A 24,999-nucleotide genomic window follows, 5' to 3' on the forward strand; every position below is an offset into this window, starting at 1 on the left:
AATTTATTGTAATTCTTGAACTCTCATACGTCTACATTTGAGCCTGCAGATATACTCATTTATATAACAATAAAATGAAAGAAACAAAACAGATTAAAATCATGAAACTCTATACCATATCTTTGAATTTTTCATTACTCTATTATGTAGTAGAGGTTCTATATAAACTCATCCTCCTCTCCCTCCCTCTCACTCATGGTGCAGAAAGAATTAAACATAACAGGACAAATAACTAGACAAAACACAGTAAAACAGCAAAACAACTAAACACAAAAGCCACACTTAAACCCAAATCCGTCCAGACAGGCAAAGGGAATGGTATCCCACAATCCCTTGCGGTGCCGATCTAACAGCAGCACCAAAGTTACACCTACTTCATTGAATTAATGTGAATGAAAGTAAAATTACTGTCTGAAAACTACGTGTTATTTTTAAGCTGACTTAATTAAAAAAATTGATTTATCTGAACTGAAGCAAATAATTAAGTTAGATCAAAGTATAAAGTTCATCTTTCCAACATCCATATGTGGTCTTATCATCCTCTCACGGTGGAAAAAGTATTATCTGAGCTTCTTCATCCACTAAATCATCTTCAAATGGACACGCCATGCTGCTTCACCTCTCTGTAAACAAACTAACCTTCAACTAAACCTGCTCCACACCAGGTTATGTTCAGAGCATGAGTTTCTATGGCAACTTCACCTACCCTGAAACATACCTCCATTTCTGGAACAGAAGGCTGAGGTTATCAACTTCCTTAGCCTCAAACTTACCGTGGTAACTAGCATAACCTGCTTCCTGGAATACCCCCCTGACCACCTTGTCCCAGGTACCGCAGTGAACTCATCATCCTGACCCAGAGACGCTGCATTTGCTTAGATTGATGTTGTTTACTGTATTTTCTCTTAAGTTGTCAGGATAAGTGTATGTGTTCCACGGAGTTTTAGTGCCACCAAAAAAAGGAAAATCACGAGATTTAAAGTCATAAATTTACAACGTTATTCTCATAATTTAACAGTTATGACAGTCGTAATTAAAAAAAAAGTCCTTGTAAACTGGACCTAAAACTCTGTTGCAATTTGCTGGTTTGAAACAAGCGTTTCCCCAGATTTCTGTTATTCCCACTAAAGCCTGTTCACTGCTGCTGTACCAATCAGGTTTCCCTGGTTTGGATCAATAAAGTATCTTTATCTTATCGTTTAGTGTTCAGCCACAAAATGTGACACTTTCTTCATCTCTAAGCACAATACCTCAGTTTCCATAACATGATTGTTTATTTCAAACATGCGATGGAGCCACCCTCATTTGAAATACTTTGGAAATCTGCAGTTTGAAAGGTCTTCTCAATATTCTACCCTTAGTTTCACTGATCTCTTTAAAACCCCAGAGGACCCCCCCCCTACCATTAGTTGTCTAAACGTTGTTCACCTTTTGGTGCATGGGGTCAGGGGTCGCCACAGCTTTCACTGATCACACAGGTGGTTTGAGAGTTTTATCGTAGGATGTCCTCCTGGTCCAACCGTGTTTCCAAGGCACTGGAAGACCCAGAGAGGCAGCAGCTAAATATGATTCAAAATCCTTACAACCTTTACAAAAGCAAACAATTATATTAGACAAATCAATATATAATAGTGTCAAAGCACATCTTGTTATTATTAAACTGTTATTTTTATAATAATTCAGGATTTCCTCCTACAGGCCTAAAGAACAGCAGCTGCACAGAGGAGCGATGCAACGTAATTATTCAATTCAAAGATTTGTTTTCTAATTAAGTCAACCTTTAATTATGTTTAAGCCAAAATGCAGTCAGTTGATTATTAAACAGAACTTCTCTCTTTAAAAATGAAGGTCTTCCTGATTGAATCACTGGTCTAAACTGTTTCATCAACCAAACAAAAAAGGTTTCAGGATTAAACTTTTCAAAAATAAAATTGCTCTCAGAATCACAATGAATTATAATAACCAGGTTTGTTAAAGTGACAAAAGCAAAACAGAAATTTGTACCCAAAGAGATTTTAAAAGCACAGATGGAGTTTGGCCACCAAAACTTTTCAAAGTTTTTGGGCTGTAAATGTAGTTTGCTGCTTACAAATTTCATTTTTATTCTCCTTTTAGTAGCTCACGTCATAAAATGGAATTGATTTAGTATTTTAACTGTGATTTCCAGCTTTCAGTGTCAATCTTGTTTCAAAACGTGAAACTATCGTCTTAGCTGCTCTAATCTGCAGTTTTCATGAATCACGTTTGATATTTTCATTTCAAATGGACGTCATCGTGAGGTTCACGGCCTAACTGTCATCGGTCTCACGTGTGTTGGTGCAAAACCGAAAAGCCTCCATGAAGAGCGCAGGTCCACAGCGCCGCGGGGACGCGCTCCAACTGTCTGCCGCCGCGGGGACGCGCTCCAACTGTCTGGCGCGCGGCGGCATTTCTCAGCGTGACTCTCAAAAAATATTAAAGAAAACAATAAACAGTCGGATTAAAGCCACGCCCCCACAGGTGAGAACCTTCGACGAGTCTCACAGGAGAGTCGGTGACGGTGCGCAGGGAGCTGATAGCGCGGGTCTACTTTCCCGGGTCAACATGAGGTCAAAGCGCGCTCCCGGAACCTGCGCGCAGCAGATGCGCAGGGTGCTGGGCGGCAAAGTCGAGCGGATCGGTCGGAGAGCGGACCGGACCTACGTTCGGTGTCTGCGTTCCGCGCCTGCTTGTGATGCGCCGGTTCTCCTCCGGTTGGGGCCCACGCGGTTGGAACGGAGCGGCGCCCGCGCGGGGCGAACTTTGACGGTAGGAGCGGCGGTAGCCCAGCTAGCTAACGGAGGCTAAACCCGCAGAGCCGCCGGTCCTGACCCCTCCCGCGGAGGGGAGCCCCCGCTGCAGGTGGACCGGAACGGCGCCGGACCAGCTTTGTGTTATTATGGGATGTTGTTGACTTTGCTGACTGTCAAACAGACGAGCGCAGGAGGGAAAGAAGAAGTTCACGAGTTTGTTTGAAGGTTTTCTGAGAGACAAAAGACTGCAGGGAGGAGCAGGAGGTAAAGGTCAAAGGGTGGACGAGGACAGGTTGGACGGGTTCGACGTGGATCTGTACAGGTGAGGCAGATGGAAAGCTGTGCAGCAGGTTAGGATGATGATCAGACATAGTTGTCTGATGAAAATATGAAAGAACTCTGAAGGAGATAAAATGATGGGAAGGGAGACGTGGAGATAAACTACACTGAGGTCAGGAGGAGGTCAGGAGGAGCTGCATGGTGTCTGTGTAGACCCAGAGAGAGGAGCCGTGGTTTGGAGGAGGAAGTCTGGAGCGACAGAGAAGAACGTTGGAGATGTTCAGGACATGGATGAGAGCTGGAAGGCAGAGGTGGTAGGCGGGCGCCAGTGTCCTTGTCCTTTGTCCTTGTAGGATGAAAGGCGCTATATAAGTATACGCCATTTGTTGTATTCCAAATAGGACCTGGAGTTTGAAACCTGTGACGCAGAGACTGGAGGCAGCAGAGATGAAGATGTTGAGGTTTTTTTCTGTTGAAGAGACCAGGACGGATCAGCAGTGAGGACGTCAGAGGAACAGATGATCTGGAGATAAAAGCAGGGAAGCAGATGGAGACGATTGGGAGGAAGAACAGTGATGATGATGATGAAAGGATGCTGAGGATGGAGCTACCGGGTAGGAGGTCTAGAGGAAGACCAAACAGGAGGACGATGGTTGCTGGGTGGAGTTAGGTGGAGGGGAGTGGTTTGCTGTGGAGACTCCTAAAGGAAGCAGGTTGAAGGAGAAGCGGAGACCAGTGCAGTTCTCCTCAGGATCTCCAGGCCCAGATCTCTGATGAAGAGCTTCTTTCAGTCCAGCCAGCAGTCATCCCTGATCATGAAGCTCCCGCCGCAGCTTATGATGAGGGCGTTTCATCTGTCAGAGCGACCATCAGCAAGCGTGGTGGTGGTTGAAAGACGGCTTTTAGGAAAAGCATCGCGGGTCATGGGGGTGGGGGGTGACCTGTCAGGGGGGGGCATGTGGGAGGAGCAAACACATGACCACACAAACCTCTCCGTCTTCAGACATGGAGGCCGACGGCGTCAGCATTTGGCCCCGAATGGAGCCCTTCCTTCTGGGCCCCCTGCAGGTGAGGACCCTCAGGGTGATGTCCCCTATGACGGCCTCACACCCCTCCTACACTAAGCAGAGCTGCTGTCGTTGCAGGTAGCCCCTCCCCCAAAGCTCAGCCTTCACTACCTTCGCAAGATGGCGCTCTACGTCCGGACGCGGGACGGCTGCTGCCCCCTGCTGGGGTGGCCCATGTGGAAACACATCGCCTGTGGGAAGCTGCAGCTCACGGAGGAGCTGGCCTGGCTCTACCTCGAGAGCTTCGACCTCCTGCTGGGACGCAGCGCGGAGGAGCGGCTGGAGTGGGCCGAGGGCCTGTCCCAATGCTCCTCCAAGGCCGAGCTGGACCAGCAAAGGGGCAAGGTGAGGGACGGAGGGCGGGTCCAGCTCACGGACGCAGCAGCGTCACATCGCTGCAGGAAATCTGTCCGTTTTCCGATTGTAAGCTCAGAGGAATTTAGCTCAGACTGGACTAAAGCAGAGGAAATGCGTCTAAATCTAGTCCAGGTGGAGCGACATCCAGGATAAGAGGGTTTGAGTGGTGGGAATGTTGGCTCTGTGATGCTAAAGCTGCTGGCGGGAAGCTGCAGGCGGGAAGCTGCAGCCGGGAAGCTGCAGGCGGGAAGCTGCAGCCGGGAAGCTGCTGACGGGAAGCTGCAGGCGGGAAGCTGCAGGCGGGAAGCTGCAGCCGGAAAGCTGCAGCCGGGAAGCTGCTGACGGGAAGCTGCAGGCGGGAAGCTGCAGGCGGGAAGCTGCAGGCGGGAAGCTGCAGGCGGGAAGATGCAGCCGGGAAGCTGCAGGCGGGAAGCTGCTGGCGGGAAGCTGCAGGCGGGAAGCTGCTGGCGTTCCCGTCCCGTCTCTGTTTTTGTTGTGCATCAGAAGAACAGTTTATGCAGAGCTTCCTGTTCCTCATAAACACTGTTGGGACCTTAAAGATATAATTAGTTACTAGTTACATTGCCCCAAAAGTAATTGAGTTAGTAACTCAATTATTGTATCTTAAAAGTAATCAGTTACTCAGAGTCCAGTTAGAAATTCAGGTGATCTTTTTCCTCAGCTGCCCGTAAACATAAAGACGTGTAATGATGTCATGAGCGTGACACTGCTAGCATGTAGCGTCCAAACAGAGGATTGAAGGAGAAACAGATTATCCAGATTATCCGAAAATATGACAGAGTTTCAGGGCCAGTTTTGTGACTCCCCCCCCCCCCCGCGTCACAGAAGACGCTTGTGGATGTGAATCACTCGATCCACATCAATACACTGAGGCGACGCGCCTCCATTTCTACAAAATAACTGCAACAGCCTCAAAGTAATTAGTTACATTAAGTAACTGCTTCAGCAGCGTTGCTCCTAAATCCCACTGTCCCAGAAAGCTTCAGTCCAGGTCCTGCAGGCAGCTGAGGGTGCAGAGACTCCACCTTTAATTCCCAATCACACAGGGGCTCCTCGGCCCCCACCTCTCTGACTGCTGCAGGGCTGGAAAAAACGTCACGGCGACCAGTGACTGACAGACATGACACTAAAGTGCTGACAACGCCGCTTTTCACATCAGTGACGGCTCTGGCGAAGCCGCGACCCGGAGCTGCTGGTGGTTCTGGAAGCTTTTCTCTGGATCAGTTCCCTGAATTCTCTGGTGACTCATGACAGAATCTTCCAGAAGTGTTCAGACCGGATCCGATCAGGATCTGTGAGCTGCTCTCATGCGCTGTCCTGTCCGTCTGCAGCTGTCCGTGGACACCCTGCAGTTCCTCCTCTTCCTCTTCATCCAGCAGCTGAATCGCGTGTCTCTGCGCACGTCTCTGATCGGCGAGGAGTGGCCCAGCCCCCGCGGCCGCTGCCCGTCCTCGCCGGACAGGGACGTCAAGACCAGCTCTCACAACAAGGTGAGGGCGGTTTGAGCCGGGGGCGTGGCCGTGTTGGCAGGGCCTCCTCTAACGCTCCGGGATCACCTGCAGAACTGGGACGACCAGGCGCACCTGTCCTTCCTGCAGACTCACCTGGGAGAGATGCTGCAGCTGCTGCTGACGCCGGACCAGCTGTCGGCGTCCGGACAGGCCCAGAGAGACTGTCAGGTGAGTGAGCGGGGTCAGGTGTCTGGGGGGGGGGGGGGGGGGGGGGGGGGGGGGGCGTGTTGTTCTAGGGCTTTCCTGTGTGTGCAGGGGGGTTTGAACCTTTCCCCACTGTTAACTACATTTGTGGCCTGGACCGAGTTTAAAACAGCTGCTCTGATGGGACGTGGTGGTGGGCGTGTCCCATGGTGGTGGGCGTGTCCTCACCACCGCAGCAGGGCGTTCACGTGGACCAGTGGTCCTCCGGAGACCTCAGTCCTGCTGAGCTGACTGACCCAGGACCGCCCCTCTCAGCCACTGGGGGGCGCCTTCTGAGGTCTTTCTCTCAGACACATGCACAGTGATGAAAGTCTTCCGGGAATTCCCGGAAATCCGGGTTTTTGAGCAAACCGATCGTATCTTCCGGGAAATAAAGACCTGATCTCTACAGACAAATCGCTTTCCGGATGAAAAAAATGTCTGAAATCGGTGAATTTTCGCTTTATTTTCCATATTTCTCCGTGGATCGCTTCCTCTTTGGGCGCGGCTATCTGGTCTTCGTCTTCCCGGCCTAATTGACCGATGACCGGACGTTTTAGTTGCTTTCGGAGGAGAAATGAACTTTCTCTCTGAACTGATGCTTCATTCAACCCATCGGGGCGATCAGCATATATATATTGCTGAGTCTTGACTGCAGCGGTGCTGCTGCGCGACGCAGACTATATGTAACGTGATGCGGCGCATTTTGTGAGTTTTTCTTGATCTAATGCAGAATAACCGACCACATTGATCAAAACTGAAACATTTAAATACATTTCTCTATCTAATTTATTTGTTTTTCCTAATTAATATGATTTAGTTCAGTTTTGCTCCAAAACATTATTGACATTAATTATAATTATAAGTATTTGGTGGTTTGGACCCAGACTCCCTTAAAGAATGTTTACAATGTTTAATTTTGTTTGTTTGTTTTGATATTTCCCAGATTACTAAGTATTGGTGTTAAAGAATTGATGTATTATGTTATAGAAAGATAGTTTAAAGCAGATCTCATATTTTGATGTAATTATAGTAAAACAGTATTTCTAAAGCAGAAATGGTTCAAATAAATGAGGTACTTTCATAGAATATCATAGTTACTGCTGTTCTTTTTGCCTTTTGGGGCTTTGATCTTACTATATTTTAGCAATTGTATGTTTTGCAGCTTTAAGGAAAAGCTTAGATTGTAGGATTGTGTTACTTTTAGCCATTCTCCAAATGGTCCTTAATGGCAGTCAAACTAGGGTTTGAATGTTAAATCCTGATGCTCCAATAGTCTTAGTTTCTTGATTAGTGAATACCTAGCTGCCAGAATGGACCAGAATTCATCTAAGACCACGTATTTTTCCAAATTTTGCTCCGCGCCGTCATATCGCTCAAAGAAAAGTTCAGGGACTTTTTCCTTGCCTGACTTTCATCACTGCATGCAGACTTCCCTGCAGTTTTCCGTGCTGGGGGGCGTCTGCCCCGTCTGCGTCCCTCAGACTGTGCCGGTGTCTGCAGGTTTCCCTGGAGGCGGTCCGCAGTCTGGATCTGCTCCTGGAGGGCGCCCTCTGCCCTGGGAAACCCCCCCTGCCCCTCCACCGTCTGCTCAGCAGGGGGCCGCTCCAGACGCAGGCGGGTTACTCCCCCCTGGGCCGCTCCTTCCCCCTCCACCAGCTCCTGTCCTGCCTGCAGCGGCGCCTGACGCTCAACCCGTTCGGGATCACGGCCTGCCTGCGCTCCGGGAAGAAGCTGGCCTGGGCCCAGCAAGGTCTGCCGTCCATCCGGGGGGGGGGGCACGTGCTCTCCAGGTTCTAACGGTTTGGTTTGGCTGTGTTTGGTGCAGTTGAGGGGTCCATGAAGAGGGCTAGGATAGCCCGGAACACCCACGCGGCGCCGGCCGGCAGTAAGATGGTGGTGATGTCGCAGGTCTTCAAGCAGACGCTGGCCAAAGCGTCGGACAAGCTGACGGGCGCCAACGTGAAGATCCACCGCTGCTCCGCCGCCTTCATCTACCTGCTGTCTCCTCTCAGGTAGGCTGTTCTTCAGCTCCCAGGGCTCCGCCCCCACGCCTGACCCCGTGTGCCGGTGAACCTACAGGTCCGTCACTCTGGACAAGTGCCGGGACAGCACGGTGGTTCTGGGCCCGGTGGAGACCAGCGTCCACGTCCACAGCTGCCACAACGTGCGGCTGGTCTGCGTGGCCCGGAGGGTCACGGTGGGGTCGTCCTCCCGCTGCACCATCCACGCCCTGACCCCCACCTGGCCGCTGCTTCTGCCCGGAAACACCGACATCACTTTGGCTCCTTTCCACACCTTCTACCCCTCCCTGGAAGACCACATGGCCAGCGTGGGGCTGGCCGTGGTCCCCAGCGTCTGGGACCGCCCGCTGCTGCTGGGGACAGAGGGCGTCATCCAGCAGTCGGACGGCTGCTGCTACCGCCTGCTGCCCCCCTCCCAGTTCCACATGATGGCGGTGCCCTTCCAGATGGAGGGGGACACGTGTGAGGTCCCGGGGGGGCTGCCCCCTCCCTACCAGGCTGCCGTGGTGGAGAAGCAGAAGAGGATCCAGAGTTGGCAGAGGACGGTGATGGAGGCCCGACTCAGCAAGTGAGTTACCCCCCACCCGCCCCCCAGGAGCGCTGCCCCTCTGCATTCATTCAGCCACTACCTGGCTGTTCTTTCAGTCGGGGAGGGGGGCATGAGAGCTCAGACTGAAGTGTGTTTTCTCCCTGCAGGGAGCAGAAGAAGCTCTTCCAGGACCTGGTGGAGGTCCGCTTCCACCAGTGGCTCCTGGCGTCCGGCAACCGCCAGGAGCTGGACAGCCTGGCCCCGCCCACTCCAGCAGACCCCAGGGCTGAGGAGGGAGACTCCGCCCACACTGCTTAGACTGCTAACCTTACAGGGGTGGGGTTCGGCCCCTCTTGAAGCAGGAAGGGAGGGGCCCGTGTACACATCAGGAAACGGGGCGGGGCTTCAGGAAGCGTGGTGTGACTCCTGAACGTCCTCCCCCACCCGACAGGACCAGAGCCTCAGCTGGGGGACGCATGGTGTTGGTCGCAGACCGTAGGTGTGGCAGCGGTCAGAACCGGACCTTCTGAGGCAGCAGCGTCCTGAAGAGTCCAACGGAGCCGCCACCTGTACTCAAGCCAGAATGTTGCCGCGTGCACGTACGTGCACAAGGGTCTGCCCCCCGATGTAGCCCTCCGCTGTATGAGGAGGTTTCAGGTTGCAGTCTCTGTAGGTCGGCTGCAGCACGCTCACGTCTCTGCGCCGCCAAAAACGTCCTCCAGCACCGGAGTCACACTGAACTGAAAGAACAGCAGAAGTTCTGGCAGCAGCAGGAATCCCAGGTTCTGTTCACACATTAAAGGTGGTTCTGAAAGCATGTTAAGTCGTATTTAATGATGAAGAAGCTGGACTGATTTACCAGGACTTCTGTCTCTTTGCTTTGGTTATGTGACCAAAACCCAGATCAGGAGGATGCAGTTCCAGAAAGGTCTGTAGGTAACCATAGCAACCAGCTCTCAGCATAACCTGCTTTGGAGCCGGTGAGGTTCTGGGTGAGAAGCAGTGAGAGCATAATGAGGTCATGTATCCATGAATGTGGATCAACACACCTGAATTCACATACAGCTCCTCCTGGAGGCGGTGCTTTCTCCTCCATGTTCACAGCCTCTAAACCTCACGTTTGTTCTGGTTCCAGCTGTGTCTCTTTGGTGCTGCAGCACCAACGTTTGGTGTGTCCACCTTTTGACCCAAACCCAGTGGTGGGCCTTCAAGACTTTCTCTGAAAATACCTGAATCCTATGTTCATTATGTTTTGTCCATGCGTACTCATTAAATCATTCCAAATGGTCTGTCTGTTCCCTTTAATTGTGGAAAGCTGTCCTCTGTTGCCAGGCAGGGTCAGAGCTAAAGAGGCCTTCACTGTCTGTTCTGCAGGCCTTCTAATGCAATATCAGTGTCTGTCAGTGTCTCACTTTTGGTGGGAATAAATCATCTGGGCATGCTCAGTAGTGTTGAAAATACCGGAAGAGGAAATGAGTCCTGATGTAAACAAACCTAGCTGCCATGCATATTTATGCAGCAGCTCAGTAATATACGAGACGATCTTCTAAACGTGCTTTTATTAATGTTGTGAATATTATGAAGCGCCTGTTTGCTCATTCAGTGCTTTGTTTGTGGAAGAACGGAGCCGGAAGAATCCAGGGCTAAGAGAGGCTAACACACGCTAACAACACGCTAACAACACCATTAGCCTTTGATGAACATAATCCATGCAGGAAATGCTGCAATCTGCATCCTGGCTGAATGTAAATATGTGGGAATAACATCAGCCTTTACTTTCTCGGGACACGACTGGAAACACAAATCCATGTGATTGTTTGAACGGTTTCTAAGGACTGAGACACATTTCTGCTTTGAACAGCTCACACACCGCCCCAAAGCCGCTGAGTGAGCTGGAAGTCCGAGCTCTGCCCGGAGACACGGTTCTCCTGAGTCCGGGACGGATCGCAGTCACACAAAAAAACAAAACAACAAAACGCACACGTAACAAAGCATCCTCCCTCCCCTCAAACACAAACTTATTAATCCGGCTGCTCTGCTCAGAGACACAGTTCGCCCGGTCCACCGGCACCCGAGCCCGGACCGCACAGGGTCCAGACGTCACGGGGCACGAAGCGCTCCTCCCCCGCACCCCCCTCGTGAGGGGCGTAAGAGAGGGGAGCGGCAAAGAGCCAGCGGGACAAGGGCGGGGCGGCTCTGGGCGTCTGCGGAGCAGTCAGCCGGTTTGAGCTCCTTGTTCATGTAAACGCGGCCCATGTGAACGTTCCTTCTAATCGGAAAAAGGTTTTCTGATCCCATGTACACGGTTGGATTTTAATCCGACCATTGATCCGATAAAGATATTTTGGGCGTGTAACCGCGGCTAGTCATTTCCTTCAACCAATGAGATTGTGAGTTGGTGTCAGCAGGGCCTTCTAGCAGGCTTAGTCAGCGTCACAGTATTCAGACCTTCTGATTGGACAGAGGTTTCAGGAAGTCCTGTGCAGCCTTGTCCAGTTGGACACAGAGGACTTTCTGATCCGTCTCAGTTCAGACTGAGTTCTGACTGTGATGCATCCATGGAGGATCCAGCAGGAACGTCTCCCACTGATGACTTCCTGAGTGAATCATGAAGCAGACGGACAGATCTGTGTGTTTGGACTGACCGTCCCTGTGTCCACTGCGTCTGTCCAGCAGACATTTTGGCTCTAAAGCGGATTCAAACCTACAGAAACACAACTGGACAGACTCAGCACTGATGATGGAATAGAAAAGGACTGCAGACCAGAATCTACATGACAGGAGGATGGACTGTTTAGAGGAAAGAGGAGGATGGATTTATTCTTCTAATTTTCCCATTTGTTGATGAGTGAAATGATAAATATAATAAATCATATTTCAGATTCATGTGCATCATTTGAGTGGTTTTTTGCTGGCTGTGGTTGCATGTTACCATACGTTCCATACGTGGACATTGATGCTGTTTCTTGCTGCTGTCTGCTTACAGCTCAGAAGTGTCACATCAGAATCAAACAAGTCAGTAAATCTAGTCGCTAAAGAAACGACATTTCAAAGAACAATTCCATTTTTCTTGCTAAGAAAGCGAAAAGGTTTTCGGATCCTGTTTAGAGGTTGGTTCTCCTTTCAGAAAATGCATATCCAAATAATAAATACACATTTGAATTACGATTAAAATGATCAGCTAATAAAATAATGACATTCCTCTTTAAAAATGCAACTTTAAATGTGAAATTAAAAACACTTCTGATCTAAGTAGATTTTGGAGTTCAAACGGTGTCTTTGGCCATAAACCTGTGTTTTGCTGCTTCACAGACCTCCAGACACGCTTGGCGCCGACAGCAGCAGCAGGTTTTAGGGGGGGGGTTCTGGTTTTTGTCGGTTCTGCATGTTTTCCAGAACCTCTGCTGCTCGCTGCATCCAGATCCTTCTGCAGGGAAAGCTGGCAGGAGCGTGCCAGGCGGGGGGGGGGGGGGGGGCAAGCTGGCATATGTCACGGGGGGAGCTGGACCCAGCCAGTGCTGGGGGGGTCATTGGACTCGTCCTGGTGCTGGGCCTTTATGCTGTAATCCTCTGTGGCTTTTCTGGAAAAACTGAATAGCAGCAGAAGTACTGACTCAATTTTTGGACTTCATTTTCATGACAAAGCGATTGTTGGCCTTTTGCCCCCACAGCTGCTGTTTCTGAGCGTGGGATGCAGTCTATGTGTGTGTGGGGGGGTATAAAAGGCTGCAGCGGTGAGGCCACAGCAGCATCAACACCTGAGGATCCAGCAGCTCCCACATCCACCATGGGCAGGGTGAGCCGGCACGCCGCAGACGGGCTTCAGAGCCCGGTTCTGTTCCATCGCTTCTGATTTTTCTGAATACTGTCACATTTGCTGCCCCCCCCCCCCCCCCAGATTACTTTCTACGAGGACAAGAACTTCCAGGGTCGCCGCTATGAGTGCGACAGCGACTGCTCGGATTTCCACGCCTACCTGAGCCGCTGCAACTCCATCCGTGTGGAGGGCGGGGCCTGGGTGGTGTACGAGAGGCCCAACTACATGGGCTACCAGTACGTGCTGACCCGGGGGGAGTACCCCGAGTACCAGCGGTGGATGGGGCTCAACGACCGCCTCAGCTCCTGCAAGATAATCCACTTTGTAAGTCCACCTTAGACTCACCTGCCGCTCCTCCCCCTGCTCCACTCAGGAGGGCCAGTGGGGGGCGTGGCCATTACGACAGGTGCAAATGAGACACAACAAAAGATTTGACCATATTATGCACTGATCTCCCTCTCCCCCCTTCACCCCCCCCCCCCCACCTAATCACCAACCAACCAATGCAACCCCCCCCCTCTGTACCTGCAGGCGAGTGGGACCCAGTACAAGATGCAGCTGTACGAGAAGGCGGACTTTGGGGGCCAGGCGATGGAGGCCTCAGAGGACTGCCCCTCCATCCTGGAGAGGTTCCGTTTGAGGGAGGTCAACTCCTGCAAGGTCCTGGATGGCTGCTGGGTGCTCTACGAACACGCCAACTACCGCGGACGCCAGTACTTCCTGGAGAAGGGGGAGTACCGCAAACCCAGTGACTGGGGGGCCGTCAGTGTGGCAGTGCAGTCCTTCAGACGCTTTGCTGAGTGACGGAAACATTGCCCCCCCCCAATGGGGCTGATAAGGAACCAAGACCCACAAATAAAATGCTGAGCAAAAAAAAAGATTGACTCTGAAGTTTTTGACAACGTTTGTCCTCCATGACGCGACACCAGGAGAAAACGCACCACGTGCACATTCATGTCACATGTGCATTAACAATGCGTGCTCGTCATCACGTGCACATTCATGTCACATGTGCATTAACAATGCGTGCTCGTCATCACGTGCACATTCATGTCACATGCTTGTTCTTTGTGTCGTCCAGCAGCAAACAGAGGAAACACAACAGCCGCTATGTTCCATCAGAAGACATGAAGCATGAAGACAGTTCAGTAAAACTTCTAAGAGTTTCAGAAAAACGATTCCATGACACCTTTCTGATAGAAAAAACAAACAGATGAATGTTCTGAATCCATTTGGTCACGTGTGTACGACTCCAGGAAAGTATTATTATTATTATTGTTTTCACCAATGAACTACAGATATGCTTTATTTAGAGTTCACTTGGATGTCAAGCCCCCACACCTCAGAAAGTCCTCCATATATCCCCGTATTCATCAGCAAACAGGAGGATCTCATCACTGCTTTAGAGGCTGAGGGTAATACCTTCGTCCCAACTGCCCTTACGGGTGGTAACAGGCCGTCTGTGGGTGGAAGATGGCCAAGCGTGTGCGGGACCCACAGTGACCTGCAGGACATTTTTAAATGTCCGTGCATGTTTATACGGGCGTGCTGCCAGCATCTGCATGCAGCAAGGAGCCACAAACATCTAATTACTAGAGTAAGGACCCTGAACGACGCATCACCTGTACGTCATGCGTGTATCTTCCAACATCCCTACAAATACTTCACGACACACTGGGCACACGCAACACAATGGTACGTTCCATTTTCATGATGGAACATGTCGGTGCTCTTCTTAAGATGTTGCCCCTCCCCTCTACGACTCAACATCCCAGAACACCTGGACAGGTGCATGTCCAATGCATTAGTCTGTACAGATGATGTGTTTAAACGTCTGAGGTTGACGTGTTCTGGTTCGTGTTCACGTGTCGGTGTGTTTTAGAGGTGGACCGCTCTACCTCTGAATTGACCGTAGACATGTGACAGTGATGATGCCTATTTATTGTTTGGTCTTTAGCCCCGCCCCCTGTCTTTGTCTCTCTGGGATCCTTCTTCCACCCCGTCCCCACAAACCGTCCCTCGTCTCTCCGTCTTCATCCTGGTAAAAGTTTCACAGGAACAAACACTGATAAAAAAAATCCCAAATGCCCACAGTTTATCCTCACAAAGTCGGTTTATTGGTGGATATTCTGAAGACTTGTGAGTGAGCGATGACCTCACATGATGACATCATAGCCAAGATCAGTGGTGGGAGGAGTCAGCACACAGACCTGTTCCTCCCAGCTCGTCATTGTGTTTTCATGTCAGGACAGCTCGGAGATCCACGGTGACGGGGTGGCGGTTCAGGTGAGTGCCGAAGGAGAAGCAGTTCCCGCCTCCTCCAATCAGGAGCAGCTCTGGCTCTTCAGAGGCGGCGAGCTCGGAGCAGAAGGAGTGCAGCATCAGAGGGTGGGGCACGGACGCCTGCAGACAGGGACCCCAGCATCAGCACCATCAGAGCAGCAGGACCCCTCCCTTCTGGTGATTGACCCCTCCCTTCTGGTGATTGACCCCTCCCCTCTGGTGACTGACCCCTCCCCTCTGGTGATTGACCCCTCCCTTCTGCCGATTGACCCTCCCTTCTGGTGATTGACCCCTCCCCTCTGGTGATTGACCCCTCCACTCCGCCGCAGGACCCCTCCCTTCTAGCGATTGACACCTCCCCTCTGGTGATTGACCCCTCCCCTCTGGTGATTGACCCCTCCCCTCTGGTGCAGGACCCCTCCCTTCTGGTGATTGACCCCTCCCCTCTGGTGATTAACCCCTCCCTTCTAGCGATTGACCCCTCCACTCTGTTGATTGACCCCTCCCCTCTGTTGATTGACCCCTCCCCTCTGGTGCAGGACCCCTCCCCTCTGGTGCAGGACCCCTCCCTTCTGGTGTTTGACCCCTCCCCTCTGGTGATTAACCCCTCCCTTCTAGCGATTGACCCCTGTCCTCTGGCGATTGACCCCCCCACTCTGTTGATTGACCCCTCCCCTCTGTTGATTGACCCCTCCCCTCTGTTGATTGACCCCTCCCCTCTGTTGATTGACCCCTCCCCTCTGGTGATTAACCCCTCCGCTCCGCCGCAGGACCCCTCCCTTCTGGTGATTGACCCCTCCCTTCTGTCGATTGATCCCTCCCCTCTGTCGATTGACCCCTCCCCTCTGGTGATTGACCTCTCCCCTCTGCCGATTGACCCATCCCATTGGCTGCAGGACCCCTCCCCTCGGCTAAATGCCCACTCACCGTGTCCAGGCTGACCTCCATGCTGGTACGCGTGATGAGGTCGATCACCGCCAGGCCTGGAACGCCTTCAGAGAACATCCAAACCCCGCCCACCACCAGCAGCTTCTGCTCCAACACATGAGCTCGGTGGGAATATCTGAAGCAGAGGTCAGAGGTCAGGGGTCATCGCAGCTTTGCTCTCAGAGAACCATTGCGTCTGGGGTCAGCTGACCGGGGCTCAGGAGGGGGCCGCACATCCATCTCCTCCCAGCAGAAGCCTCTCTCTGTTGGCCTCAACATGGCGGTGTCGCCCAGCGGGACCCCCCCTTCGCTCAGTCCACCAAACACCAGCACCCCCCCCTCATATGAGCAGGCCGAGTGGGAGTGTCGAGGTGCCGGTGCAACCCCCTCCACTGGGATCTGGAGAGTGGGGGGGCAGACAGATTAATTTAGATTAACGTCCATGTCACCTGAAAGTCACCTGTGTGTTTGGGGGCGGGGCTTCTCCAGTCTTTTTCACTTTTCAGTTTTGGAGCCGACTCTCTGATCGTTGTCCTTCTCTTTTGCTGCTTCTCTTTTTTATATCTCAGCATTTTATCTATTTTATTTCAGAATTTTACTGTGAGTGCTTGATCCTGGACACCCAGCAGAACGCCTTGTATGTGCAGAAGGCTGCAACATATGGACCCCGTCCCACCGCGCCTCTTGGCCCTACGCCCCCCCCCCCCCATCTGCTGCTTACTAGTGTACATGGAGACAGAGGAGGATGGGGGCCTGAGGATGGAGTGCATCTGAAAATAAAGAGATATCCCAGAATCCTTCAGCTGATGTTCATGTCAGCTCTTGTTGATCCGCCTCCTTTTCAGGCGATGTCTGGCTAGTTTTAAAGAATTCCTGCCACTGCAGAGGGGGCCTGCCCCACAGGGGGGGGCTCCAATTGTTTCTGTTTTTGCAGGCAGCAGTGAGAGGGGGAGGGGCTACATCGTTGGGACCTGGCCGTGGTTAAAGCTAGCAGTCACCTGTCAGCAGGTCCATTTTTACTGACTTCTGAGGTTCTTCTGTTTTCAGACACGGTTGTGTTTTTCCGCATGCCTGACATGTATAAACATGTATAAACATGTTAGGTATGTGGAAAAAAAGAAGTCAGTCAATTACCCAGACACTACGTCCGTTATTGGACTAGGTCCATTTCTGTTTCACGTCCACCTTTGACCAGACTTGGGCCACTCTCTGGTCAGCCTGCTTTCCAACAGACGTTTGTTCCAACACACCTGAGTCCAGCGCTGGTCGTCCAGACTCAGGAAAGCCGTGTCCCCCATCGCACGCTCTGATTGGTTCTTTCCACCAAACACAAACAGGAAGTCTCTGTCTGCAAAAAGCATCACAGCAGTAAAAAGCTTTGTCTGTGAATAAAGGCTGCAGAGAAAACAGAACGATCTTCATAACAAGAAGGTTTTAGCAGAGAAAGTGAGGTTCTGTTCAGAGGACCGACTCAGATGCATGAAGCTGCAATTCTGACATCAATGTCACTCAGGGGGGAAGGGGCTTATACTCTCGGCCAGGTCACTGCAGGCCGACTATGGGGACCTTTGGTTTGATTAATGACACAGTGTCACCATAGCAACAGCTCAGACTTTAGAGCTGAATGAGTGGCGTGAGCCTCATTACTGTCACCGTTAGAGTCCCGCCACCAAAACCCCCAGCAGCCGCTGTGCTCCAGCCTGACGTCAGCCGTGACAGAAGGAACAGACGAAAGATCGTCAAAGAACACAACACGATTCAAAGACAGAGGACAGAGTGGCAAGCAGAACAGCTGGAGGACAGGAAGCAAATGGAAAGAAGAAACGGCGAAGGACGGGCCACCTCTGTGTCTGACCGGCGCTGCCGCATGCCTCCACCTGGGCGGGGGCGGATCGCCCGCACAGATCAGCGGCTCCGTCTGAGGAAGGCTGCCGGGCTGGAAGGAGACTCTGAGCACGTCTGCAACCGGACGCAGCGGCGAGGACCGCCCCCCGTACAGGAGCACGGCTCCTCCGGGAAGGGGCGTGGCCGAGTGGTGGAGCCGCCCACCTGCCATCAGAGCAGAGAGCTTCAGCGTTAGCAGCACCGACAGTCTGCTCTGTAACTCTGGGAGTTTCACCTGGATCTGCAGATTGCTCGGCGCGGACCACGCTCCACCCCTCACGACCTCTGAGCAGCACCCGAGTCTCCGCTCCCCTCCCTGCTCTGCTAGCGCCCCCCGTCAGCAGTATGTGACCCCCTGTCAGGCAGGAGGAAGCCATCCCCAGGCCCTCCACACATATGGGGACGGGCTGGGCTTTGCAGGACGGGACGGAGGAAAGCAGCTGAAGGTGTGAAGACGAGGGTTGGCCCTCACTGCTGAGAGGCGAGGGGCGGAGCTTAGTTCCAGCAGCGGGATCCAGCAGGGCCTCCAGCATCAGCGCACCGGTGCTCGCAGTGAGGATGAAGTAGTGAGCACATTTCTGGTGCCAGTCCTGCAGACAGACGGAAGCATGAGAATCGCGCCGCCACACTGGCATCACCGCCTGCAGGACGGCCGACCTCGTACTCATCGAACGGCTCCAGGCTCTCCACTCGGTCCCGCTCCTCCTCGGACACCAGCCCCAAATAGAACTGGTTCATATCCAGGGTCACACACTGCTGCCAACCCTGAAGACCACCACAGGCACAGCAGTTACAAACCCAAACCCTGAAGTCAGAGCCGTCCGTCCCAGCAGCCCTCTGCAGGAAAAACCGCCAGTTTGGAGAGAAACTCTTTGAAACGAGTCTGATAGGCTGTGTGTGTGTGCATGTGTGTTGTGTATACGTGTGTGTGCATGTGTACATGTGTGTGTACTTGTAAGTGCATGTGTGTGTATGCTGCTGTGTGTGCGTGCATGTGTGTTGTGTGTACATGTGTGTGTGTGCGGTGCTCTCAGGGACTGGCCTTGTCCAGGAAGCGCTGCCTCTGGGCTGAGACGTCTGGGTACTGCGTCAGAGCGTGAAGAGGCGAGTTCATCTTCAGGAAATGCTCCTGCATGACGCAGCCGAAGGGGTCGTGGGGGCGGACCTGCTCGTACATCACAAACAGAGACTGTGGGAGGAGCCTTGCCGCCCAGCTGATGACGGCATCCGACCTGAAAGACACACAGATGCTGGTTTGCGCCAGCAGCAGAGAGCAGGTTTCCACAGTCCCGGTCTCCTCTGTTGGGCCAGCACTACCGGGCAGTTAACAGGTTACTGGGGTGGAGCGGTCAGCACACAGACAGGAAGTGGCTGTGAATGCAGCACCAATGTTCTGCTGGCACCCACACCAAACCCCACCCACCTGAGGTGACAGAGGGCTCTGTGTCTTATCCAGAGACGCTCTAAATGAGCCTGGGATAGTTGGAAATCGAACCACCATCCCTACGGCTTGTAGACAACAGTTGTACCTCTGAGCCACAGCCTGTGTGATCTTTGAGCAGCATCTGCAAACATCTTCTTTTCAAGGTCAATGAGGCTCAGCTGCCAGTTCAGTAGTACCCGGTTTAGCCACTGAGATGCTTCCATGTGGAGCAGAGATTCTCCATCCACACGTGTGACAACAGAGGACAATGACTGACAGTCAGCCTCAAACCTTTAACCACAAAGTTCAGCTTAATAATCCGTAAATTCTCATTTATTTCTCGCTTTCCTTTCTTCACCAAAACTGCTGCTTTAAGGTTTTCAGGTGGTTCATATTCAGATTATTGTCTCATCTTCTTTATAAAAAGTAAACCCCCACCACGTTATGAGGGGGTGTCAGACGTACCGTTGGGTTTCCATGTAGGTGAGCACCACCTCCGACAGAATGAGGGTGGGGGCAGCCCAGTCCATCCCCGCGGCACTCAAGGCGGCCTCCACCTGTGTCTGCTCTCGAACATCCACCCCTACCAGTTGGTAGTGACCGCTGGACAGATGAATGGAACCTGAGGACACAAACCAACACAGCAACGCACGTGCACCTCAGAACCACTGCTGGCCAGCTGAAACCATCAGCTGGTCACAGGATCAAACCATCAGCTGGTCACAGGATCAAACCATCAGCTGATCACCTGATCACAGGATCAAACCATCAGCTGATCACCTGATCACAGGATCAAACCATCAGCTGATCACCTGATCACAGGATCAAACCATCAACTGATCACAGGATCAAACCATCAACTGATCACAGGATCAAACCATCACCTGATCACAGGATCAAACCATCAGCTGATCACAGGATCAAACCATCACCTGATCACAGGATCAAACCATCACCTGATCACAGGATCAAACCATCAGCTGATCACAGGATCAAACCATCAGCTGATCACCTGATCACAGGATCAAACCATCACCTGATCAACTGATCACAGGATCAAACCATCACCTGATCACAGGATCAAACCATCACCTGATAACAGGATCAAACCATCACCTGATCACAGGATCAAACCATCAGCTGATCACAGGATCAAACCACCACCTGATCACCTGCTGATCACCTGATCACAGGATCAAACCATCACCTGATCACAGGATCAAACCATCACCTGATCACAGGATCAAACCATGACCTGATCACAGGATCAAACCATCAGCTGATCACAGGATCAAACCATCAGCTGATCAGCTGATCACAGGATCAAACCATCAGCTGATCACCTGATCACAGGATCAAACCATCACCTGATCACCTGACCACAGGATCAAACCATCAGCTGATCACAGGATCAAACCATCACCTGATCACCTGATCACAGGATCAAACCATCAGCTGATCACCTGATCACAGGATCAAACCATCACCTGATCAACTGATCACAGGATCAAACCATCACCTGATCACAGGATCAAACCATCAACTGATCACAGGATCAAACCATCAACTGATCACAGGATCAAACCATCACCTGATCACAGGATCAAACCATCAGCTGATCACAGGATCAAACCATCACCTGATCACAGGATCAAACCATGACCTGATCACAGGATCAAACCATCAGCTGATCACAGGATCAAACCATCAGCTGACCACCTGATCACAGGATCAAACCATCAGCTGATCACCTGATCACAGGATCAAACCATCACCTGATCACCTGACCACAGGATCAAACCATCAGCTGATCACCTGACCACAGGATCAAACCATCAGCTGATCACAGGATCAAACCATCAGCTGATCACAGGATAAAACCACCACCTGATCATCTGATCACAGGATCAAACCATCAGCTGATCACCTGATCACAGGATCAAACCATCACCTGATCACAGGATCAAACCATCACCTGATAACAGGATCAAACCATGACCTGATCACAGGATCAAACCATCAGGTGATCACAGGATCAAACCATCAGCTGATCACCTGATCACAGGATCAAACCATCAGCTGATCACCTGATCACAGGATCAAACCATCACCTGATCACCTGACCACAGGATCAAACCATCAGCTGATCACAGGATCAAACCATCACCTGATCACCTGATCACAGGATCAAACCATCAGCTGATCACCTGATCACAGGATCAAACCATCACCTGATCAACTGATCACAGGATCAAACCATCAGCTGATCACCTGATCACAGGATCAAACCATCAACTGATCACAGGATCAAACCATCAACTGATCACAGGATCAAACCATCACCTGATCACAGGATCAAACCATCAGCTGATCACAGGATCAAACCATCACCTGATCACAGGATCAAACCATCACCTGATCACAGGATCAAACCATCAGCTGATCACAGGATCAAACCACCACCTGATCACCTGATCACAGGATCAAACCATCAGCTGATCACCTGATCACAGGATCAAACCATCACCTGATCACAGGATCAAACCATCACCTGATAACAGGATCAAACCATGACCTGATCACAGGATCAAACCATCAGCTGATCACAGGATCAAACCATCAGCTGATCACCTGATCACAGGATCAAACTATCAGCTGATCACCTGATCACAGGATCAAACCATCACCTGATCACCTGACCACAGGATCAAACCATCAGCTGATCACAGGATCAAACCATCACCTGATCACAGGATCAAACCATCAGCTGATCACCTGATCACAGGATCAAACCATCACCTGATCACCTGACCACAGGATCAAACCATCAGCTGATCACCTGATCACAGGATCAAACCATCACCTGATCACCTGACCACAGGATCAAACCATCAGCTGATCACAGGATCAAACCATCACCTGATTACAGGATCAAACCATCACCTGATTAAAGGATCAAACACTCAGCTGATCACAGGATCAAACCATCACCTGATCACAGGATCAAACCCTCACCAGATCACCTGATCACAGGATCAAACCATCAGCTGATCACCTGATTACAGGATCAAACCATCACCTGATCACAAAATCAAACCCTCAGCTGATCACAGGATCAAACCGTCACCTGATCAACTGATCACAGGATCAAACCATCAGCTGATTACAGGATCAAACCATCAGCTGATCACAGGATCAAACCATCACCTGATCACAGGATCAAACCATCAGCTGATCACCTGATTACAGGATCAAACCATCATCTGATCCCCTGATCACAGGATCAAACCATCACCTGATCAACTGATCACAGGATCAAACCATCACCTGATCACAGGATCAAACCATCACCTGATCACAGGATCAAACCATCACCTGATCACAGGATCAAAACCACCACCTGATCAACTGATCACAGGATCAAACCATCACCTGATCACCTGACCACAGGATCAAACCATCAGCTGATCACAGGATCAAACCATCACCTGACCACCTGATCACAGGATCAAACCATCAGCTGATCACCTGATCACAGGATCAAACCATCAGCTGATCACCTGATCACAGGATCAAACCATCAGCTGATCACCTGATCACAGGATCAAACCATCAGCTGATCACCTGATCACAGGATCAAACCATCAGATGATCACCTGATCACAGGATCAAACCATCACCTGATCACCTGACCACAGGATCAAACCATCAGCTGATCACCTGATCACAGGATCAAACCATCACCTGATCACCTGACCACAGGATCAAACCATCAGCTGATCACAGGATCAAACCATCACCTGATCACCTGATCACAGGATCAAACCATCAGCTGATCACCTGATCACAGGATCAAACCATCACCTGATCAACTGATCAAAGGATCAAACCATCAACTGATCACAGGATCAAACCATCAACTGATCACAGGATCAAACCATCACCTGATCACCTGACCACAGGATCAAACCATCAGCTGATCACAGGATCAAACCATCACCTGATCACCTGATCACAGGATCAAACCATCAGCTGATCACCTGATCACAGGATCAAACCATCACCTGATCAACTGATCACAGGATCAAACCATCAGCTGATCACCTGATCAAAGGATCAAACCATCAACTGATCACAGGATCAAACCATCAACTGATCACAGGATCAAACCATCACCTGATCACAGGATCAAACCATCAGCTGATCACAGGATCAAACCATCACCTGATCACAGGATCAAACCATCACCTGATCACAGGATCAAACCATCAGCTGATCACAGGATCAAACCATCAGCTGATCACCTGATCACAGGATCAAACCATCACCTGATCAACTGATCACAGGATCAAACCATCACCTTATCACAGGATCAAACCATCACCTGATAACAGGATCAAACCATCACCTGATCACAGTATCAAACCATCAGCTGATCACAGGATCAAACCACCACCTGATCACCTGATCACAGGATCAAACCATCAGCTGATCACCTGATCACAGGATCAAACCATCACCTGATCACAGGATCAAACCATCACCTGATAACAGGCTCAAACCATGACCTGATCACAGGATCAAACCATCAGCTGATCACAGGATCAAACCATCAGCTGATCACCTGATCACAGGATCAAACCATCAGCTGATCACCTGATCACAGGATCAAACCATCACCTGATCACCTGACCACAGGATCAAACCATCAGCTGATCACCTGACCACAGGATCAAACCATCAGCTGATCACAGGATCAAACCATCAGCTGATCACAGGATCAAACCACCACCTGATCACCTGATCACAGGATCAAACCATCAGCTGATCACCTAATCACAGGATCAAACCATCACCTGATCACAGGATCAAACCATCACCTGATAACAGGATCAAACCATGACCTGATCACAGGATCAAACCATCAGGTGATCACAGGATCAAACCATCAGCTGATCACCTGATCACAGGATCAAACCATCAGCTGATCACCTGATCACAGGATCAAACCATCAGCTGATCACCTGATCACAGGATCAAACCATCACCTGATCACCTGACCACAGGATCAAACCATCAGCTGATCACAGGATCAAACCATCACCTGATCACCTGATCACAGGATCAAACCATCAGCTGATCACCTGATCACAGGATCAAACCATCACCTGATCAACTGATCACAGGATCAAACCATCAGCTGATCACCTGATCACAGGATCAAACCATCAACTGATCACAGGATCAAACCATCAACTGATCACAGGATCAAACCATCACCTGATCACAGGATCAAACCATCAGCTGATCACAGGATCAAACCATCACCTGATCACAGGATCAAACCATCACCTGATCACAGGATCAAACCATCAGCTGATCACAGGATCAAACCATCAGCTGATCACCTGATCACAGGATCAAACCATCACCTGATCAACTGATCACAGGATCAAACCATCACCTGATCACAGGATCAAACCATCACCTGATAACAGGATCAAACCATCACCTGATCACAGGATCGAACCATCAGCTGATCACAGGATCAAACCACCACCTGATCACCTGATCACAGGATCAAACCATCAGCTGATCACCTGATCACAGGATCAAACCATCACCTGATCACAGGATCAAACCATCACCTGATAACAGGATCAAACCCTCAGCTGATCACAGGATCAAACCATCACCTGATCACAGGATCAAACCATCAGCTGATCACCTGATCACAGGATCAAACTATCAGCTGATCACCTGATCACAGGATCAAACCATCACCTGATCACCTGACCACAGGATCAAACCATCAGCTGATCACAGGATCAAACCATCACCTGATCACCTGATCACAGGATCAAGCCATCAGCTGATCACCTGATCACAGGATCAAACCATCACCTGATCACCTGACCACAGG

At 50.9% G+C, this 24,999-nt stretch overlaps 3 protein-coding genes across 10 annotated transcripts in view; 2 read left to right on the forward strand and 1 right to left on the reverse strand.

Annotated features, from left to right (window-relative positions):
• The first annotated feature begins 2,322 nt into the window (after positions 1-2,322).
• Positions 2,323-10,031, forward strand: tbccd1 (TBCC domain containing 1). 6 transcript variants are annotated; one of them, XM_078939037.1, is made up of 9 exons: positions 2,340-2,499; positions 4,054-4,118; positions 4,196-4,462; positions 5,827-5,985; positions 6,058-6,174; positions 7,693-7,942; positions 8,018-8,204; positions 8,272-8,781; positions 8,910-10,031. In XM_078939037.1, exons 2-9 carry the CDS (start codon positions 4,056-4,058, stop codon positions 9,058-9,060), a joined length of 1,704 nt encoding a protein of 567 aa, XP_078795163.1. In that variant the 5' UTR covers positions 2,340-2,499; positions 4,054-4,055; the 3' UTR covers positions 9,061-10,031. The 6 variants fall into 6 exon arrangements, with proteins under 6 accessions (XP_078795167.1, XP_078795163.1, XP_078795165.1 ...); XM_078939036.1 differs by lacking the exon at positions 2,340-2,499 and adding an exon at positions 2,533-2,787; XM_078939038.1 differs by lacking the exon at positions 2,340-2,499 and adding an exon at positions 2,984-3,093.
• Positions 10,032-12,404: 2,373 nt separating this feature from the next.
• On the forward strand, positions 12,405-13,437 carry crygs2 (crystallin, gamma S2). Its single transcript, XM_078939045.1, has 3 exons — positions 12,405-12,538; positions 12,641-12,883; positions 13,091-13,437. Exons 1-3 carry the CDS (start codon positions 12,434-12,436, stop codon positions 13,361-13,363), a joined length of 621 nt encoding a protein of 206 aa, XP_078795171.1. The 5' UTR covers positions 12,405-12,433; the 3' UTR covers positions 13,364-13,437.
• A 1,042-nt stretch (positions 13,438-14,479) lies between these two features.
• The window catches only part of lcmt2 (leucine carboxyl methyltransferase 2), a 40,462-nt gene continuing 29,942 nt past the window's right edge, over positions 14,480-24,999 (reverse strand). For 2 of the 3 annotated variants that reach the window (XM_078939032.1, XM_078939031.1), the window contains 9 exons: positions 19,542-19,698; positions 18,696-18,885; positions 18,311-18,418; positions 17,889-18,243; positions 17,612-17,818; positions 17,020-17,117; positions 15,981-16,168; positions 15,770-15,905; positions 14,654-14,962 (listed from right to left, as the gene is read on the reverse strand). In XM_078939032.1, coding sequence (XP_078795158.1) covers positions 14,798-14,962; positions 15,770-15,905; positions 15,981-16,168; positions 17,020-17,117; positions 17,612-17,818; positions 17,889-18,243; positions 18,311-18,418; positions 18,696-18,885; positions 19,542-19,698 — 1,604 coding nt within the window. In that variant the 3' untranslated portion in view covers positions 14,654-14,797. Of the gene's footprint in view, positions 14,598-14,653; positions 14,963-15,769; positions 15,906-15,980; positions 16,169-17,019; positions 17,118-17,611; positions 17,819-17,888; positions 18,244-18,310; positions 18,419-18,695; positions 18,886-19,541; positions 19,699-24,999 lie in introns of those variants that run through there. The other variant, XM_078939030.1, reaches the window with a different exon arrangement.

The sequence above is a fragment of the Oryzias latipes genome, chromosome 21 (assembly GCF_053564925.1).
Source record: "Oryzias latipes strain Hd-rR chromosome 21, Olatipes_Hd-rR_3.1".
In the NCBI taxonomy this organism is placed as follows: domain Eukaryota; kingdom Metazoa; phylum Chordata; class Actinopteri; order Beloniformes; family Adrianichthyidae; genus Oryzias; species Oryzias latipes.